This window comes from Neodiprion fabricii, chromosome 4 (genome assembly GCF_021155785.1).
Source record: "Neodiprion fabricii isolate iyNeoFabr1 chromosome 4, iyNeoFabr1.1, whole genome shotgun sequence".
NCBI classification, from domain to species: Eukaryota; Metazoa; Arthropoda; class Insecta; order Hymenoptera; family Diprionidae; genus Neodiprion; species Neodiprion fabricii.
Window position 1 is genome coordinate 34,545,174 of NC_060242.1, and position 20,536 is coordinate 34,565,709.

The window sequence follows — 20,536 nt, forward strand, 5'->3', positions numbered from 1 at the left end:
AGGCAACAAGACTACGCCAAATGTTACACGAAATGGCGGTGGAATATTTGGAACCAGGATGCATCCGACAGCTTCTTTTCACGCGTCGTATATATCGTATTCGGACGAACGAAATCGATCCGACCGTATTCATTGCGCAAGACCCGATAAGTTGTGTACCTATAGTACAAATCTTACGTATCGTTGGATCATGGCACGATGCTTGGCTGTCATGTGGTCAGTTTCAGGATAAACATGAACGATCAGTCTCACTTGGATTTTGCCGGATTAATTAAAAACTGCAATAGATCCGATAACTGTGAAGCTCGTACGTCGTAAGAGGAAGATCGGTGTGTGTTTGGTAGCGATAAGCATCGGTCGACGGTTAACCGTGTCCGGTGTTGCAGATAATTGAAGAGTATTACCACATGCTCGAGAAGGCAACTGTAGACGGTTGGAACCTCAGAATCCTCCCGCTCTCGTCGGCCAGCTCCGGAGGGCAAGAGGTATTGATTAAATTCAGAAGCGGCCATTTTGTGCCGCGCTCGGATTGGCTGCCACCCATTTTGTTGTTCCCCCGTAAGCTCCCTGGAACTGGCTCTGCGAACCCCTTTCATTTATTGCACGTGGCGCACGCTCGGTGACCTTTACTTTCGAATTTATACCGATATCGAATTTCCTTCAACGTACGCGACTGGCTGGTCCGTAAACACGCTTGTGCAATTTACCGAGACGCATGAAGAACTGCTCGTTTCACGGGTACCTAGGTCCGTTTACCGAGTTTTCATCATTGTACGATGTTGCAGAAATGTCTCCCCGGGCTCGCCAATGTTAACGGGCACAAAGCGATTCGAAGCATCCTGAGACTCTTTTTCCGAATAATCCATTTCGAGGACGCCATTTTGACTACTAAGGCATGCACATCCTCTGGATTATTGTTACGCAGAAACTGGCAATCCAGATTCACTGTGGATAACTAGGACGTTTGATGGCATCGAAATCCAATGCCATTATGTGTAACAAATGTAACGCAATCCGTTCATAAGCTACCTCTAGTGTAATTAATAGGAGCCAGGTCTAAGTTCCCAACCCCAGGAAACGATCGTGCCACGATTTGGAAAGCAGACCGGGCAACAGCTTACGTACACGATCCTCCCCTACTGAAAATGTTCATGTGTTGAATCTTAAAATGTTTTATAAGAATTCAGCATGTAGTTTGTCACATTATTTATCCTGTAAATTCGATAAAACATATAAGAAATCTCATCATAAGTTACAAAACCACGAATCATCAGGTATACTAAATAAAAAATCACATAGTCAACTATCTAGTAAATCTAGTATAAAGTATAGCTATAAATTACAACTGAATTCTTTCTAAACACTTTATGACCTAACGCATGAACATTTTCAGTAAAATCGAACAGGCAATTGAGGATAGTCACTTCTAGTTCGCGATGAAAGATTGTTTTACCATGAACCCAGCTTTTCCTCCTCAGTAATTTTTGCAATTTAATGGTACAGTTTACAACTCTCACGATTCCCGATGACTGAAAAAGAATGCATCCGCATTTGCTGATCATCCAAACCAATTCCAATATACTTGCAAAAATGCTCACAAGAGATCATCGACGAAGAGACAGTTTGAAGAGAAGGAGCATCAGCACGACTAGCATACCATCGTCGTCGTCGAAGCAACCGGTGAAGTGAGCAAATCCCGTGCGGCTGGCACAGCGACGTTCCAGCGAAGATCTTAAGCGTTGTTGCCCCTAAGTCACCCCTGAGTAGTCCCAAGTGTTACCGGGAACGAGATTAAGGTCGATTTTTGTGGCCACGACGAAATAGCGGGCGGATGACGTTGGTGGCTCCCGTCGATCCGAAGGCAGTCCTAGAGTCCTCCGCGTGATACGCGAGCAGGGGTGCCGAAGAAGCGACCCCATTGGCCGACGGGTGCGCCGCCCACGCACGCCTACGTCGACGGAATCTGGGTCAGCCAGCGCCCAGGCGGCGCAACTCGACTCTCCTCGGCACGACCGCCCTTGGCTATCGTTGGAAGAGAACCTGGTGCCCGGCACAGTCCCTCTAAAGCCACCCTGACGCCCGTCGCTCGCCAGGACGACCTGCAGCGGGAAAGTCCTCGTACTCCTCACGCCAACGCGGGATAAATTAAGGACGGACATATAGGTGGGTGCTATTTCTTAAGAGTATCCACCAGGATTCACCTCCCTTAATTTCCCCCTCGTTCTTCACCGTCCTCGGCTAACTGGTACCCTAATCCCGGACTGAGGCTGCTCCGGTCCATCGCACGATTTCATCTTGATCACCGAATCAGTCTCTTTGTGTTTTTTCCACTTTTGGCGAAATAAAGACTGCGGGTTGGTATGGAATTTTGTGTCGGCATTATTTGCTTTTCATCCTGAATTTTTATTACGGACAATACCTATCCCCGCATATGGAGCTCACCTACTTTTGAGTCCAATTAACGCGTTCGGATAATCCACGTTTCAATTATTCGATTATGCAATACGAGTACCACAATTTTCGCCCAAAAATCGACAACCACAGAGTTGTCTTGGAACCGAACCGTTCAAGCCTGAAACTTAAATTCTTATAGGAAGTTTTTATTCTCAGTGCAATGCGTGGTCAACATATTTTGGAAGAGAGATGTAGCGGTTGAATGAAGATTTCTTTCTCACTTCTGGAAATTGATTTGAGAACAGAAATAAAATACATATAATCTGAGTTTTCATGTTTTAACCTGGAATTCTACTTCTTGACTTGGACACCTATAATTGTCAAAAATATTTATATTAAATTTGAATCATATAAACTTATTTTGAAGCAAAAGTCACGCGACTGATTACCTCTCGATTCGAGATTCTTTCTGCTGTACAGAAATTTTGCGCGAAGCACCAATCCGACAGCTCCGTTATATTCTTTGATTGCTCCCGCTATTTCGTGTCTTATATTTTAATTTCTGATTGTGAGTGAAAAAAATTACGATGACGTAATCGGTTCCGTGCAACTCGTCCTTCTTCGAAACAAGATGGTGGACATTTTTCTGTTGACTTTCTTAAATCGAAATAGGAGTAAGTAGCAAAATTGGAGCTAAATGAACGGTAATTTCATGTTATTTTAGAAAGTTTTTTTACAAAGTTACAAATTGTATTGATAAAATATAAATATGAATAACGAATAAAAATTTTTTAGGTAAATATACCAAATGCAGCGATCAAATACATAGGAAGTAATATTTTTTCGCTTTAAAGTAACATTATTTGATTGAATAAAAAAGTGGCCACTACAATAATTTGTGTTATCAAGTGAAACCTGCATAATTACTCAAATTAACAACACAATTTTTGCACCATATTTGGTAAATTTGACATTTTTTTCTTTGTTTTTTTTTTTTTGTTGACAAGGTTAAACTTTCAAAATAATAACTTTCCATTTTTCAAACTTGTGGATGTTAAATTGTATGATTAGAAGTTTTACAATTCGTTCCAGAAATTTGCAGTTTTAGAAAATGGAAGAATTGGTCATTCGAACGGTCTATTTCGAAATTATATTTAAGAAATGATTAATTTTCTGCATTGCATAAGATTGCGTGTACGGTTAATGTAGTAAAAAATTTGTCTCCCCGATTTCCGGTCTCCACTACAAGAAACAACCGTGCCTACCAAAAATTGTTTAATTCCTGCACGCAGCTCTTCGTCAGCTATCGGCTGATCACGTCTGACATAGCATCGGGGCTACACTACTGGTCGAGGCTAGTTTCCCTTGCATGTGATCGTACGTTTGCCGGATATAAATCAAAACGATGTCGTATAGAGTATGACTTATGATAAGTGAATGAATATGTGATTATGATTTTTTAATGTCTAATTTATGCGATAGAAATAATATTCGATAAGATTTGATTTGATAAGCGGAGACGAAACGATCTCACGGATGAAATTCTAGTCTCGTTTCGTTGACCCAGAAATTGTCCACTCGTATACGGTATCGTGCAACAAGTCACGTGCGAATGACTCATGCGTACGTTTTAACTGCATGTCTAAGATAGTAAAACATCCGAATTTTAGAGTATGTCAGGGATAACAGACTTCGAAAAATTTATTCTTATATTTGTAATCATCCTTTGATTTTCCATGACTATAATATTATAAGCATAGCAAAGTTTATGAAACGTCAATGTTGAGTTTTGTATTTACGAATATGTTCAAAAGAGGAATAAAAAAAGTGATACCAATATCACTGGTAAAATTTTCTAAGAATATTTTAATCCGGTTTTGAATAATAAATCGGAGTAGGTAGCGTAGTTGGAAAAATACGCAATATGAGCAGGAATAAGAATTGTCGTTAAGGTGCTTAACTGTAAAACTCAAAAGATTAATTGCATTTCAGGTAAGGAACGTATCTGCAAAAATAGGCAATAAAATTAAATATTAATGACTGTAATTAATTGAATTCCTATCTAATGGCCAAACCCGCTTATAGTAAAATATCAATTTGGGTCAACATTATCGTTAATGCGTTAAATAATTCTTAATAACCGAATGTCCAAATCTGGTTCAACGAGCGACGGCAAGAAGCCTTTTTCGCGAATTGAGGTGTGTATGCTGTTAAGTGTTCCATGTCTTCGGCTCCTCGTCCGGATTTCGAAAACGAGAAGGAAATGCAAAGAAAAAAGTCATCAAATTATTCGTGTGCTATTTAATTCCATTTTGTTTTATTCTTCTTGAATAAATCGTAAATAATAATCGATCCAAATTTTTTGTTATTATTACTGTTGTAGGGACCGAGGCGAGTGCCGCTGGAGACATGGACAATGTGCAAATGATCGGGACTAAAATCACCGCGATTAAGGAATATTTATATGTAAGAGACACATCACAGATCAGCGCGCTTGAATAAAAGTAATATCAGCATGCTGCTTGCCATACTCCTAATTGCAATTTTGATATGCTCCCTAAAACCAAAGCAAAGACATTCACGCCGCCACGGCAGGTGAAAAGCCCATCGCTTTTTATTGTTACCTGCATATTTGACACTTGCAACTTTGCCTTGAACGGATCTTGTGCATATATTGAGGATATTCTTCTTCTAATCTACTTTCAGAATTTCGCAAGGACACACTCGCCCACTCGCCTAATGAGTTCCGAAAACACGTACGCGCTCTCCAAGGAGCATTGCAACCTCAAATACTCAGGTAAGACATCGTCGATGTACGCCAACTGGAAAAACAGCCAAAAAACCAGAACCCTGTCATTTTAATTATACGTGAACATATAGAACAGTTGTTGATGTTTCGGGCACTATTGCGAGTTTCATGATCAGGTATGGCTCAGGAATGCATTCAAGATAGTGCACGTTGCCAATTGTTCTGACGGCTGCTTCTCGGAAAGCTGCATACATAATCAGAGTTTGCGAAAAATTCTACCCCAAATAAATTCATTGTCCTCTGCTCAACTTCTACCGTCAAGGAATTCGTCGAAACAGATAGTCGTGCATCGGTATGATCAAAGGACGCGTTTGATTGGTTTCCCGCCACAAAAGCCGCGAGATTTAAGGAATCTGGACTGTAAAGCCGCGGTGTTTCGCGATTCCTTTATCCCCCGGATTCAGAGCATGAAACGCGAATCTGGCCGCTCGCCTGTCACAGCACTTGGCAATTATAAATTAAATGAAATCCGCATGAAGTATAATTGAACGAGAACTGACAACCAACGTGAACGGTCATAATTATTCGTCGCGTTGAAATTGTTCAACGAGTAGGTATAATAATACGCTCACGCCTCAGGTAGAGGCAAAATTTATTACAGGTTTATAAAAAAAATAAAATAAAAGAAAGAAAAGCAACCAGTGGAATTGTGTCGCGAACACGGAATAAACCCTCTTCGGTAAATTAGTTGCGGGAATCGTACGCGGGTTGAAGCCTAGTTTGATTCACTCAGCGGTGTAATAAACAGGAAATTTACAAACCGCGTCGTTTCTTGACGCAGCCCCTAATTCTTACAATATTGTTCTGATTTGTGGACACAACGGGTTCGCGACGAAGTGAACGGAAGGGTGCATAGTAATCGCGGATTGACTCGAGAGGGGATCGCGACGTCCGGAGTGTGCGGATGGATAGATTACAGGCCGCAGGGGATCAGATGCCAGCCATCCTGCATCAGCCTCCGGAAGGGGTCCTTGTTCTGTTTTTGTGCAGGCACGCGCCACGGCGACAAAAGTCGACAGGGACTGGGAAAATTTTATAATTTTCTCACCTCGCTCAGCGACATTTCCTCATTTTTCTACAGCTGAACGTTAAAACCCGCGCAACCGATGAATAAATTTTTCGGCTAATGGATGCGCTGTCCTCGAGTTGAGTAATTCTTGCACGGATTATCTTGGGCTGGTAATAATTTCCTTGAGCAGTTATTATAAATTACATTTATTAATGCCCCTTGCTCCAGAGTTTACAGGACTAATTCGGAGTTAACATCCCTCCGATGGACTTTTTAATTAAAAAACCGTCTATAGGACGACCATCTGCGCCCACGCTGAATTTATACAACCGAGGGTTGTACGGTGGCATAGATTCCGCGTAAAATGCTTGCGCAATAAGTGCTGCGTTTAAAGAATGGATCGGAATCACGTCGCTGTCGCAACATCCGTTCCAGAACTTCGTAATGTATTGCAAATTGAAGTATTTCAGGTACTCGTCGAGAGTATGCAGCCTAAATTTACGAAAGTGACAGAACGAGTACCGATACTTCCATGTACGAATTTGAACGCTCTAATTTTCGCCCGGTAATTGTTTCCCGTGGATCAGCCTAATAACGGCTCAAAGCCTTCGGATCGCAGGCGCTGGGCTTGACGAGGTTTTAAAAAAGCTTGCAGAGGGGAGGCGAAAGAGACTCGGAGTCTCCTCCGAGAGAAGGCGGTTGATCGCGTTTATCCGCTGGTTAGACAAGAGAGCTCGTTCGACCCCGGGAAAAACGGGGCCCGCTTAATCCCGTCCATCAATCTATCTCCAGCATCCCAAGCCCGATATTCTCTCGCTCGTATAGCTGCGCTGCGGGGTCTAAAATTTGGGGTGCACGATTGATAAGCTCGCGAGGAATCGGGAGAGGAGCTGGAATGCAGTTGATGGTCTATGCACCCTTTCCCACTGTTCTTTCGGCGGAATTGATTCCAGTATGGCTCGGAGTCTGTCTTTCCGACCGAAACGATTATCTACTTCAGATATCTCGGGTCTTCCGGCTTTGCGATAGTGAGGAAACTCGCGCCCATCGTGAATCTCCGCTATATGCACGAAGCTTCAGGGGTGTCTAGCATTTCTTGGATATTCGGGACTATAGTATGGGATTACAGTAGAGATTCCACGGGGGGGACCCCATTTGCTCACCGCATGGGAAGTTTATCGTTTTCCTTAACAAAGTGGACAGCTTCATCCAGCGAGGCTAACCCGAGGCTAATTGATAACGCACCCTCACTGCTGGTGATACATTTTATTTTTAAACAGAAAAGCTTTTCTACTCGCAGTCTCGAGCCTGTGAAATTTGCTTAAATAAAGACATTCGTCGAAGTTAAACATTGAAGCTCCACCTTTCACTCGTTTCGCGTGAAACTTCGGGCGATTTGTTCCTAGAGATGCAGAAGTGCTTTTTTCACTCTCGGAAATCATTGTAACTTCATTTTTGTTACGATCGCACTCGTCGCTCAGTCAAGCTTGCATGTCTAATTGTGACCCAACTGTGATGAGAGCATGTTGAATGTATTAGCAGAGATAGTTGGGATGTAATTTGTTGAAATTATGGAAAAGCAAATACACCATGGATACCGTCCTGCTGTCATTCGGACCTTGGAAGACACGCGGATATCCCGAAGATCCCGGATGACGAGAAAGAGAGATTGGAGAGGATGAGAGTGAAAGAGGCAGAGAGATGGTGTCATCCCACCAAACAAGTGAGAGTGTGTAAAATAGGTCTATACTTTCAATTGTTTGATGAGGTGAAATCATTCTAACTTACCACGAATCACACTATAATTATGGTGTATGTATATTATATACATTATGTATAGGTAGGACCGATGTCACTCCTGTAATCACTCGTTCGTAATTATGTGTGTTTTATTCGAAATTTTTATACTCCTATAACATGCCTACCTTATTGTGGTAGAAACGATTTCACTTGATTGACAATTAAAGCAGTACACCTAATTTGAAGCAACCCTTATACCCCGTAATTATACCTTCGGTTCTTACCGACGCATGAGTAGAGTTTACGTGGTTCCAAAAATTAGTAGTACGTAGATTTTCATCCCTATCTTCGAGAATTGCTCAGTCCTGAGTTAATCGCACACGGAGATTTTCTGTCCTCGTGTTCGCAGATATTCTGCCACAGAATGCCGAGGGATTCCCGGCGACCAAGGAGTTCCTGATGAAAGTCGTCGACATCCTTATTGACTTCGTTAAATCGACGAACGACCGCAATGCCAAGGTCCTGGAATTTCACCACCCGGCCGATATGCGTCGTCTTCTGGATCTCGAGGTGCCGGACAGCGGCGTCACACTGCAGCAACTGCTACTCGACTGCTCGACGACGCTCAAGTACCAAGTAAAAACTGGTAAGTCCATACCTATTCTGATTTCGAGAAGGTATTTTGAAAATCCAGCAAAATTCCACAGCCCTGGATTTCCGTGCTCGAAAGATCTGACTGATCCGAATCGGGGTTTTTACTACTCGATCGACATTGAGATTTTGTTATATGATATTCTGCGGGATCCGTGATATTCTCAAGATAGCCGGACTCGCTTTTTACGACGCTATCTGCTCCGCCCGTTTATCACATTTATCATGCTTGTATATTTTGAGGGTGCGACCGCGGCTTAGCGACCCTTATCTCCGCCACTGCATATGCTAAATTGAATATGAAAGTCCGCCGCTTATCTCCGGTGGCGAACGCGTGCGAATTAAAACAGAATCAACAGCTCCTGCCACCGCCATGTGCATACATAACACCCTTACTCTTCCCTCCTTTCGGTTTGTTCAATCACGCTGCGCGAATCAGGCGTCTTCCGCGTCCGGATTCTCTACAGTATTTTTGCATTGAAACTAACTGACTTTTACCCCCGAATTCGCAGACTGGATCTCTTTTGCAATCACGTTTGTAAGCGTGAACGAAATCGTGGCACTTCGTCTATCAAGGCGAAACCACGAACGTGCCACAATCCCGGTTATATTAAATTACAGAGCTCAATGGATGCTAATACACAATAGTGCAATAGTCCCGCTCACCCCCGTTCAACCCTCTCCGAGCACACGAGAGGCACGGCATTCGAAAATATACCATGGGGAAGAAAAACGAGAGAGAAAGGGAGAGAGCGCAAAACGAACGAACCAAGGAACGAACGGAGATGAGCCGCAAGCTTTCGCCCTTCTCCCCATCCTCTTCGACAACACCATAGAAAAGACGCGTGCCCGATATACGGGCCAACAAAAACTTGTTATCAGATTAGGTACCCCTGCATCGAGAGTCGTCCGAGCACCGATATTCTACCCTCCTTTCGATCTTTCATTTGCCCCCTCTTGTCCGAAATCCCTATTTCTCTTCTCTGCTTTCTCGTTGTACGCGGACAGCTGCTGTCCAATATTGATTTTTCAATATCGCATCATCATAGTTTTTGCGGCACAAGTGCGAGGCAGATATATTTAATATACGACGACGGATATTAAAGATCGAACCCACACCCGCGGCGGTCGTGCCGCGATAGGCTCGAGATTACGATGAAGATTGGGAAACTTTTGGTAGGACGTAAAGAAAAAAGTATCTAATGGTAAATTTTTGTTAGATTGAGAAGTGTTCTCGCCAGCGAGACTAATTCATTGTTGCATTAGTTACATATTTATATACTGTCTTTGACTACTATCATTTTTTACCATAAGCGAAAAATATAACTCTACGTACAGAATAAAAATGAGCTTTTTAGCTATAACCAAATTATAGTCACTCGTACTATATATACTTCCTTGTAACTATTGCCATACTTTGATAACGGTGCAACAATAAACTCGTGTCAGGGTCTGAATTTACTAAAAAAAATTTAGTCAACTAACGAAGAAAATTTAGTGTCCACAACGATAATTACACTCAAAAGTTACTCGTGCCATATTTGCCTGTAATTCGAATAATACTGAAAGAATTATCGTAACGATACCCATTTTACTAGAAGCTTCTAGAATATGTAACTCTTTCACGGTATTGCCAATTGCACCGAACAAGGCTCCGTTCGCACTGCGGATGAATTTTTCCACGCACAGCGATCCGGAAAAGGCTCGCAATTGGCGATGTTTCTGCGGCGGAATTCGCAAACCGATTACGGTGGACAAGAGCGGACTATTTTCTGTCTAATTTGGCCTGTTCAGATTACTCCGGGGGTCCGCAGGCTCTACTGGCAAAGACCTGTTCAACGCAGACGCTGCCCCCTGAGCGCACTCCGCGGTAACGGCGTGGTGATAAATTAGGGGCTTAGGATTTGTATGAAGAGAAGTGTGTAACCCCGACTTAGCGTTGATCCTCTGTAATCAATCATATGACTTGGAAAACACTACCTCGGGGTAGATTTCAATATGCAGTAAACTGTTGTATACCCACATTCTTTCTCAAACCCCTGGAGACCAACTGCGGAAGACGTGTAGTCCATGGAAATGGAATGAGAATTCGAAGTGTACGATCTTCTTAGCATTCTGCCACCGTGCTTTCCGAGCTTTGCACCTTGCCAATTACACGTCACACGGTGTACGCGGAATATCCTTGCGAAATTTTGCTTCGTATAAGGTTTATATACCAAGGATCCGAAAAGTCTAATTGCGCTGTTCGGAGTCTTCGTCGTGGTAGGAAGGGCCAGATGTTGCCTAAGAGGAGGTCTGGATCGCTTTCGCGACTGTTGGCCTGACGGTCACGCGACCCGAGCATCGGTACGTGCAAAAATCGGAATGGCCCGGAGGTTTGAGAGCCTCTGCAAACAATCTAGTGGTGCAGCGACGCGTGTGACGCGCAAAATGCGGGTGCCTCGGCCCATCAACCCTCGCTCCCTCTTGCTCCCTTGGCAGAAAAAGAAAGAACGAAAGAGAGGAAGAGAGGAAACCCCTTGGATGCCGAGGTCCAGGACCCCCACCGGACGCGTGCCTCGACCCGTCAACCGAGATAATTGCAAATAACACTGCAACAAACGGCTCAAATACCGCCGCCCGACCGACTCGATATCCTCGGCCATTTGTATCGGCCCGTTGCACCCCCACGCTACATGGGGCGCAGCTTAAACTTGAAGAATTCCTCGCGTGTCTAAAGCACGAGACAATTTCATACGGGCATCCCTCGCTCTCTTTTCCGCTCTCTCTCTCTCTCTCTCTCTCTCTCTCTCTCTCTCTCTCTCTCTCTCTCTCTCTCTCTCTCTCTCTCTCTCTCTTGAATCCCGAATGTGAGCACGTTTTTTTCTGCTATTCGGCTTCGAACACGATCGCTGTTTCAGTGACAAGTAAAATCCCGCCCCTGGCTCTTTGGATCATCGCTTCCATTTCACGGTAGAACGTCATCTCATCTACGAGCTGAGAATACTTTGCTTAGAATTTTTCTCTTCATCCGGTAGCTGCTTTTCTTCGCATGGTCAAGACAACACAGTATGGTAGCCCGATTTGCACACTAGACACAAATCTCAATGTCGATCCAACACTTTATTCTGTTACGCATTTCTATAATCCACTTATGGTCAGGTGCGAAAGCAACAAAAAATTTGTAGCCCTGATGCGGCAGTTCCGAAGTGCAGTGTTTAGTGTATTTGCACACAGGGTACGCTATGCAGGACCTTGCACACGTGGCCCTGGTGGTCGGTAACCAAATTCAATAGGATTGGTGTAATTAAGAGCCATTTCTACACGATTTTCTCCCCCACGAGGGTCGCAGACTGCGGAGCGAAACGGTAAATAGGGGTTCGTTTTATGGTGACGAGGATAGGAGAGGGTGAATGGAGGCGCTGCAGGCCCGATCCCTTCGCTCAATATGGCCTACAGGGTGCCAACTTTGCACCGCTCGGGAATTTAAATCGGCATTAATAATTAGCCGGGCTGTTTGTTTCGGAGGGTTCGAGAATATTGAATGTAACTTCGGGGAATGGTTTTAACTCGGAAGCGGCACCTGTTTCTCTCGGAATTTCGAAGCGGACTCGGAGAACTTTCCAAGCTCGACACAAAACGCGTCGGCAAAGTCGGAAGATAATATTTTGATACTTTGAGAGCAGCGAGTCGCTCATTCCGTCCCCCGGCAGCGAGTTAACTCGACTGAGTGACGTCGGAGCGTTTTAATCTCGTAGAATTACGCCTTGATTGACACGTGACGGCGGTACTCTGGCACCAGAGGGGTCTCAAGCCCCTGAGCTTTGCCACGATGCGAGAACTCTCACACTCGCGAGGGATTCGCCAAGTGCAAGACGTTCGGACGTTTCTTCTCGTAGGGGTGAACCTCCTGCAGCCACGGGTTGATCTGCTATATTATTTGTAATTTGTCTGCGCTAATGATATTCAATTAGTCATAACTGGCGCTGGGGCCTCGGACCAAGTTGACGGTGGGGCGCCCCGATTGTTCCGAAAAACAAAAGCCCTTCTTTCCATTATACCCGCCTACCTTTTGGCCCTTTCACTCCGTTTGGTCGGCACGATATCTGAAAATGGATCGGGTTGCTCGTGAAACGCACGTAAGCCGGGGTTTTCGACCCCCGCACAGAGAGGCCTGCCATCCCCCAGGTCGTACCGAGGGCGCATTAACTTGATCCCTGACACGCTGTTCACCCGAGCGAGTGACAACGTACTCAAAGAACTTCGCCTACATACCTACTCAACGTGGCTGAACACTAATCTTCACTGGCTGCTGGGCGAGCGTTTCGTAGAGTCACGAATGCGCTACACCTATTTATAATCTAGGAACGCGTGCCTGCGATCAACGGAACCGCAAGGCAATTAATTATCGGAAGCACGGACGTCCGTCCGACGCAGAATCAAAACAACCGGGGTTACCAACCTCGCGGATTGTCGTCACGTTCGATGACATGAAACGGGGTCGATGAAAAGCCCTTCTGGAACCTCTGTAACTGCCTTTTAGGACACCCGCACTTCTTCAACCAACTATCCTGCGGCTTGGACTTGGTGTCGATGGCCGGCGAATGGTTGACTGCGACAGCCAACACGAACATGTTCACCTACGAGATAGCGCCGGTCTTCATCCTGATGGAGAACATCGTATTGCGAAAGATGCGCGAGCTTATCGGCTGGAATTGCGGAGACTCCGTCCTTGCTCCCGGGGGTTCTATCAGCAATCTCTACGCGTTTCTAACGGCTAGGCATAAAATGTTTCCCACGTACAAGGAACGCGGACTGGCTGCACTTGGTGGTCAGCTAGTGATGTTCACCTCTGATCAAGTGAGTTGAACGCCTTTGCCACGTTTTTCTAACCAAAATTCTCCAATTTTCTGCAGTAAAGTTTCTATTCCTCGCTCTCAGTGTCACTACTCGGTCAAGTCGTGCGCATCCGTTTGCGGATTGGGAACCGACAACTGCGTTATGGTACCCAGCGATGCTCGCGGTCGAATGATCCCATCCAAACTGGAGGAGCTTATTCTCGAACGGAAAGCCAGGGGCCACGTTCCATTCTTTGTCAACGCAACCGCCGGTACCACCGTCATCGGAGCTTTCGACCCTATTCCTGAAATCGCTGACATATGCCAGAAGTACGAACTCTGGCTGCACGTAGACGTGAGTAATCCCATGGTTGTTTATTGCGAACTTTTCACGCCACTGAAGAATAACAAGATATACAGTCGCTTTGGCAAATCAGATTATTCAAATATCGTACCCCCTTTAATTTCGGATAGAAACGCCAAACGCGTAAGCTCTTTAACGTAAATAATGAATGTGGGAATGAACCTTGCTGCGCTGCAGCAGCAACAGGAGCGAAACTTGAGGGGAAATGGAAAGTGCTCGGTGCAAAAGTTGCCCGATAACTCGACGCGGTGAACACACTTGCGTTGAATTTATAGGTTTTCCACACCTTTGTTCATCCCTCTTTGTCCTTTCTGTTTTCAGGCGGCGTGGGGTGGCGGACTGCTACTGTCCAGGAAGTACCGGCATCCGAGACTGACGGGAATTGAACGGTAAGTAGTAGTTTTGACAAGTTTTCAATGAGTTTCAGGTAAACGCCCGACGAACACCGATAAGCCGTCCTTCGATTTGCATACACTCGGTGAATTGATAATCTGAGAAAATCGACGTGTTGTGTTCAGCAGTAGCAAGGATAAAGCGCGCTCGGTTAAATAAAGATTAGAAAATTATCCAAGGAAAAGCATTGCAGGGTAAACATCTCTTTATGCTAATGTAATTTATTCGGAAAGCTTCTTTGCTGTACGTCTGCGGGGAACCTTCTTGATCCTGGCAAATAGATCGGGGCCCTATTTTATAATGTGCATATATTCCGACGCAAAGTTTGGCGAGAAAACTCTTCGGAAGCAGGTTGCGGCAGCCATTGTCTGGACTGGGAATGCATCCAACCTAATCCAGGTTTTATAGTTTATTGGGGATTACTTTGATGGAGTCGCCTCGAGTATAATATACTTTCTTCCTCGGGAGAGGTGTGAGTGCCCGATGTGGCAAGATCAATACCCTTTCCCAAAGGCCGCGGAACACTCGGGATTCGAAGCTGTGCGAAAATATAACTTTGCATTAGAATAGCCGAGGGTGCGGACGATGTACCGCTATAAGTGCGGCTCGCGATCATATTTTTCCGATAATAGATTACCCGCCAACGAAACCACCATCGCCCTCCAATCTTACCTCCGTTCTATCGTCAGCCGAAGACCAGTCTTAAGGGTTTTTACGAACTCTCATGCCGCCCTGCGATGATCTATACAGTTCGAAAAAGTGGTGGACCTTCGGGGTTAGAGTAAATTCAACTGCTGCGTTTCTCTACAAATTGGGCGGGATTGGGAACTGGTCAGCTCTGCTCCTTCTCTCCAATAGAAGTACAAAAGGTCTGAACAACGAAAGAAAGACAGAAGGCGGATGGAGAGAGATAAAAGCGAAACGGAGACATGCAGGGGTTGTATAGTCGGTATGAAGATAATCCCGGGCGAAAAGAGTGTTGTAATCTGCGAGGACCAAGGGCGGAGTGACTCCTGCCGTCGGCACATGCCAGCATTCGCATCCGTGCCTCCTTTATCATCCTGCTCGGTGGCGCGGACGGCGTCGTTGGGGTCAGAGTGGGAACTGAGGACGGCGGCGTGGGGCTTCCGGACGGGCGAGATTAATCCGCGATTTGCATCCCGGTACATCTGCGCCCCTTACGCAACCGGCCAAGACAGTCCCTGCATGGACTTTAAACTGCAGGCTCAGTGCTCCCCGGGGGCTATTGGACCCAGTTGTACCCCCAAGACTCTAAGCTGTCGGTGTAGAAATAAATCTCAATCCAGCGGGGTTTTGCTTCGCACCCTTGCCGCTTCTTCGAAGCTTTATATCACTTTTTCTCTGCATAATTTGAGGTTTCATCCATGGCGGGGACAGTGAATCGTACGGACTGTGATCAGCGTAGGCTGTGTGATCGGTTAGAAATTTCAAATGAGAGGCGCCCTTCGCACGGAGTGATTTGCTCCGACTGTACCGCTCGAGGAACTTCCTAAAAGTCTCTTGATTAAAATGGCAAACGGAACACCGAAGCCCCGAACGAAGCGACGTGTACAGAGATACACACACACACACACACACACCGGCGGACAACAGCTGGCTCCGTTCCCGGCAGTGCATTTACGGGTACAGGAGTTTCCTCTTATTGACATTTCACTGTCACTCCGTGCCCTCCAGTAACTACAGATACAACAATGCCTTCCAATCTTTCACAAAGAACTCCGCTTCCTCTCCAGTTGTCTGTTGAATAATCTGCAGTTTTTTTAAAACAGTAGCCTAGGTTCCCGTAGACTTTCCACTTCGGATACGCCAATCGTAAAGGACAAATATAGCTAGATAATTTTCAGTAAATTTTTGGACCAACGGCAGGGAAGAAGCATAATATCTAGACCGATTCGCTGATAAATCTTGTCAAGATGTCGAAAGCCAAGGTTCGCTCTGCGGTTTACATCCGTCGAACAATTCTGTACCAGACATAATCGCCTCGTAATGCCAAAGTACAAAAGAAGATGCGAAGTGACTAATGGCCAAAACTCGTCCGGCTGTTGCGGACGTGAGCTTCTCCAAGCGTGCTTCAAATCTCGAGGTTTCTCTGTGCCATTTGGTGCATAAACCTCCGCCCTCACCCTCGCCTACCAGTGTCAGCACGTCAATGTGTGTGAGCGCTTGAATACGTGCTTCATGTCTGTACACAAGTCCCGAAGTCGGGTCCGGGGGGATACGTGTCAGTTGCCATGCTATATCAATATCATCCATCATAACACGTGTGTATTATTGTTGTCCTGTATATCGCCTACATTCAAGCAGCATCCCAACGTTGCGTATAACGCGAAGCCAACTCATGGATCCCTCCTGCAGGACCAGGAGTTATTCGGTTTATAATTAATTACAACCATAAACAATCGGGTTCCATCGCCATCAAAACTTGGATGTGAAAACTCAATGTCAGCTTCGTCCAATTATTCGCTAAAGCACTATATTTTCATAGAATCTCTTTCTCTGTTCCACATCCAGTGCAACTTGTACCCGGCTTTGGTAGGCAGCTCTTGCACTTTACGGATGAAAACGTAGGTTTCACTGTTGCGTCTGGAGAACATTGGCGCAATATAAAGCCCGAGTGATTAATGCCTTTCACAGCTGGGACTGGCGCATGCCTCCGAAAGAACAAGGGCCGGGGTGACTCCCCGCCATATTATTTTGGACGATATATTATGCGACCCAACTTTGCCCAGGGATGCTAATTACCCATTTCTATTCACTCTGATTCGATTCAGTCTCAGCAATGTCGCGCTGAAATCCATGCCAAGCTTCGGCTAATGTCCCAGTTTCATTTGCCCTCGGGTCGCTAATCACCTGCACTATTACTTCTGCGGATATCACGGAGCTGTTGACTCTTTGATAGCCTCAGAAAATTGGAGAAAAAGTCTAACTACCACTGTGTGCAGTTTTAGCGGGGTACAGAATTGCGACCTGTCGAGTCTAGATTCTGGCTCATTTATCTTGGAAATAATATCCCACGAAGCACCTGACACTGCTTGGTGTAAGCGAGAGCTGCGGTGAATGAAAAAACCATCGAAGAGGCCTCATCTGGCCGTCAAGCGTTGATCCAGTCCTCGGGGAACGCATTGCGGATAAAGTATGGGATATCTTCACCCCGTACCGCAGGGGTCCATCAATTCAGGCGAAGGGCTATTAATACAGCTCCGGAAGACTTTCCCCCTGGTTTTGGTCAGAGCCCGTACCCCATACCCTGTGGCGATAAGACCTCCTGGTGAAGCAACCCTTTTATCCGGTTAATCCCGGCCCCCCCGCAAACAACCGATCCAAATTTGTCTCTGATTTACCGTTGCGTCTAATTTCTGACACCTCCTCTCGCCATCTCCTCCTGCTCTCACACCTGACGTAAATACGCAAATATGAACCCTGCTGTGTCCTTTTTTAGAGCCGATTCGGTAACGTGGAACCCGCACAAGCTCATGGGGGCCCTCCTTCAGTGTTCGACGATCCACTTCAAGGAGGACGTAAGTACATGAACTCTGGCATTTTAAGTAGTCGGTAGATCTCGACTTACGGCCTTGCAGTGTTTCGGTGAAAACGTATCAGTTGAACGAATGCCCAGAGCATTCTTGCGTCAGACCTAACAGAGAAGATTGTGCTAATACCGACATGACGTAAGCTGGAATACTTGGCGTGTGTCTTGTATTCCAAAGGGGTTGCCGTGAGCCAGCTCCCGGTATTACCGAGCACACCGGAGGAATTTAATTAAACTAACAGATAACATATGTTGCCGGCCTCCCCCCAACGAGTCAAGGGAGGGAACCAACCTCCAGCGCAGTTATTGCAGAGTCGGAAAACTTTCCCTCGCGCGCATATTAAAATTCCGTACCTACCCACCATAGGCCGCTCCCTTCTCCTTTCGCTCCGCGCAAACAAGGGCAGAGAATATTTTTCCCAGCCAGGGAATGGATTCTCCGATACTGAGGACACGGCACTCGGTGCAGTTTCTTCCGATTCCCCGTTACATCCACAGTCGCCCTGCTTCGGTGCTTTCGACTTGAGACGACGAGAAGATTCGTGTCGATTTCCCCGCCGTCTTCTGATTCCAGGGTCTTCTGATTAGCTGTAATCGAATGTCCGCCGAGTATCTCTTCATGGTCGACAAGTTGTACGACGTCCAGTACGACACCGGTGACAAAGTGATTCAATGCGGTCGTCACAACGATATATTCAAGCTGTGGCTGCAGTGGCGTGCAAAGGTAGAAACCCGAGCGTCGGTCTAGCTTCAAGGAAATGAATTAGCGTATTAGAAATAGGGTGATTAGCAGCATCCGGGACTTTCAGGGTACCGACGGATTCGAGAAGCACATGGACCGCTTGATGGAGCTCAGCGAGTACATGGTAAGACGGATCAAGCAGATGCCCGACAAATTCTACCTCATCTTGGAACCCGAAATGGTCAATGTCTGCTTCTGGTACCTGCCGACTCGCGTTCGCAACATGCCGCACAGCGCCGAGAGGGAAAAGATCCTCGGCGAAGTAAGATTTTCCTTTGAATTCCGACGGTTTCAGGTGTTCTTTGTCTCGGCTAATCCCCCTTTTCCTATTTTACCCTCTGTCGTAGACTTGCCCGGTTCTGAAGGACAGAATGATGAAGGCCGGCACTCTGATGGTCGGTTATCAGCCCGACGACCGAAGACCTAACTTTTTCAGGAACATTATTTCCAGCGCTGCCGTGACGGAGGCAGACGTGGACTTTTTGCTGACGGAAATGGATCGGCTCGGACACGATCTCTAAACAAATCAGTTACTGGACTGAGGAAAGTACGATGTTTTATCGCGAGAAAGGAAGGAAGATAGAACAAACAGGTTGGTAGAATTATCTCACACGTTACAATTGCACACTCTGCCTAATATTGTACAAAGTCCTGTAACCAATTCACAACCATGAATATTAACTTGATACATATGAAGAGAACAAACGTTTAAGTTAGCTTATTTTCTTGGATTCATAAATCGTCTGTTAAATTTCATTGCTATTGTTCGATTGTAATTACATATATTCAATCCTTTATATCTACAAACTATATCCCTGTTCTTTTTCACCGCCGTGTGTCGATTGAAGTATTATATTACTTTCTCGGGGAAATTTATAGAACGCGTTACTCGACTTGTGTGTCTCTCTGATTATAAATAGTCAGAATAACAAAAAGTCATCAACAACTAAACAAGTAAGCCGAAATTTTTTTCTCTTCGCAATCGAAGACTGACGTCGATGGTGCTCAAATCTTACAGAGTCACGTCATTATCAATAAATATGCGGATAAATTAACTGTACCTTCGTAAAGACCGCGTTAATTAATTTAATTTATGAATCCTAGAACATCAGGCCTTGGCGAATGTTGGTTAAGCTCCTCTATCGATATAAATATATATATACATATATATTATATACATCTATTTGGATTTAAGTGTTACGATCTTTAGATTACGTATTCAAGCTGTTACGTGTACCGAAGGTGAAAAACGGGAGGGGAAAAGAATCGTGCACGCGTGTTTACACCGTGCTGTAATTTTTTTTCTTTCACTCTGCACTCAAAAGGTTGCTCGTGAGTTGAAATAATACTCTGTCCTAGCAAGTATTTTCATAGTGCTTCATAAATGAGCCAATTCGGCAGATCTTCAGCGGTGAAAGTATACATAGCAATGGCAGAATACAAATGATACCATATATATCTATATGTATGTATGTTAATGTATGTACATACATAACTCATGCATGTATATATATATATATACGCATATTATTACTATATAGTGTAAGATGAAATATTAAATGTATATTGAACTTAGAGGAATATGAAAAAAGGATATACAAAAAAAAAAAAAAAAACAGAAAAAATCGTTAATCGGTGAACTAGCGGAATGGATAAGAATCGTTGAAATATAGGTCGTAAGTGAAATACATACCATATCGGCTATCGCATACAAATTAATTCTTAATTTGAATGTAAAAGCAGAATTTCGCTGGTTGGGGATGAGATTTTCTCGGCTGCGCGAATATTTCAGCCCCGAGATTATTTTAACCTACGAAAAGTTGAAATAGATGAAATTATATACATATTATATTTCCAGTTCTTGTTAGTGCTTGGATTATTTATTTTATTAAATGTTACGAAAAGAATAATATTTATAAATTATTTGCATATCTGATAGATTATAAGTTCGAGAAATATGTTGCTACTATGATAAACTGATGATAAAAGTGAGTATGAGAAGATAAATAAATAGAGAAAATATATTATATCTAGCCTTGAGATTTTAAATACAAAGACAAACCCATG

General features: G+C 44.7%; 1 protein-coding gene across 3 annotated transcripts; it reads left to right on the forward strand.

Moving 5' to 3' along the window:
- The first annotated feature begins 2,005 nt into the window (after positions 1-2,005).
- LOC124179687 (glutamate decarboxylase) lies at positions 2,006-20,157 on the forward strand. 3 transcript variants are annotated; one of them, XR_006870134.1, is made up of 12 exons: positions 2,006-2,163; positions 4,778-4,860; positions 5,101-5,191; positions 8,362-8,598; positions 13,126-13,442; positions 13,524-13,775; positions 14,106-14,173; positions 17,638-17,716; positions 18,302-18,451; positions 18,537-18,731; positions 18,817-19,061; positions 19,665-20,157. XR_006870134.1 is itself a non-coding variant. In XM_046564356.1 (11 exons), the coding sequence occupies exons 2-11, from the start codon at positions 4,804-4,806 to the stop codon at positions 18,988-18,990; spliced, it is 1,620 nt and encodes a 539-aa protein (XP_046420312.1). In that variant the 5' UTR covers positions 2,006-2,163; positions 4,778-4,803; the 3' UTR covers positions 18,991-20,157. The 3 variants fall into 3 exon arrangements, 2 of the variants coding, with proteins under 2 accessions (XP_046420312.1, XP_046420313.1); XM_046564356.1 differs by having other exon boundaries at positions 18,817-20,157; XM_046564357.1 differs by lacking the exon at positions 4,778-4,860 and having other exon boundaries at positions 18,817-20,157.
- Positions 20,158-20,536: the final 379 nt, after the last annotated feature.

Bases quoted from the DNA above. Each gene is read 5' to 3' on its own strand.
- LOC124179687 (XM_046564356.1), top strand. From the start codon at position 4,804: ATGGACAATGTGCAAATGATCGGGACTAAAATCACCGCGATTAAGGAA. The intron at 4,861-5,100 runs GTAAGAGACACA...ATCTACTTTCAG, and splicing joins CGATTAAGGAATATTTATAT to AATTTCGCAAGGACACACTC. The intron at 5,192-8,361 runs GTAAGACATCGT...TCGTGTTCGCAG, and splicing joins TTGCAACCTCAAATACTCAG to ATATTCTGCCACAGAATGCC.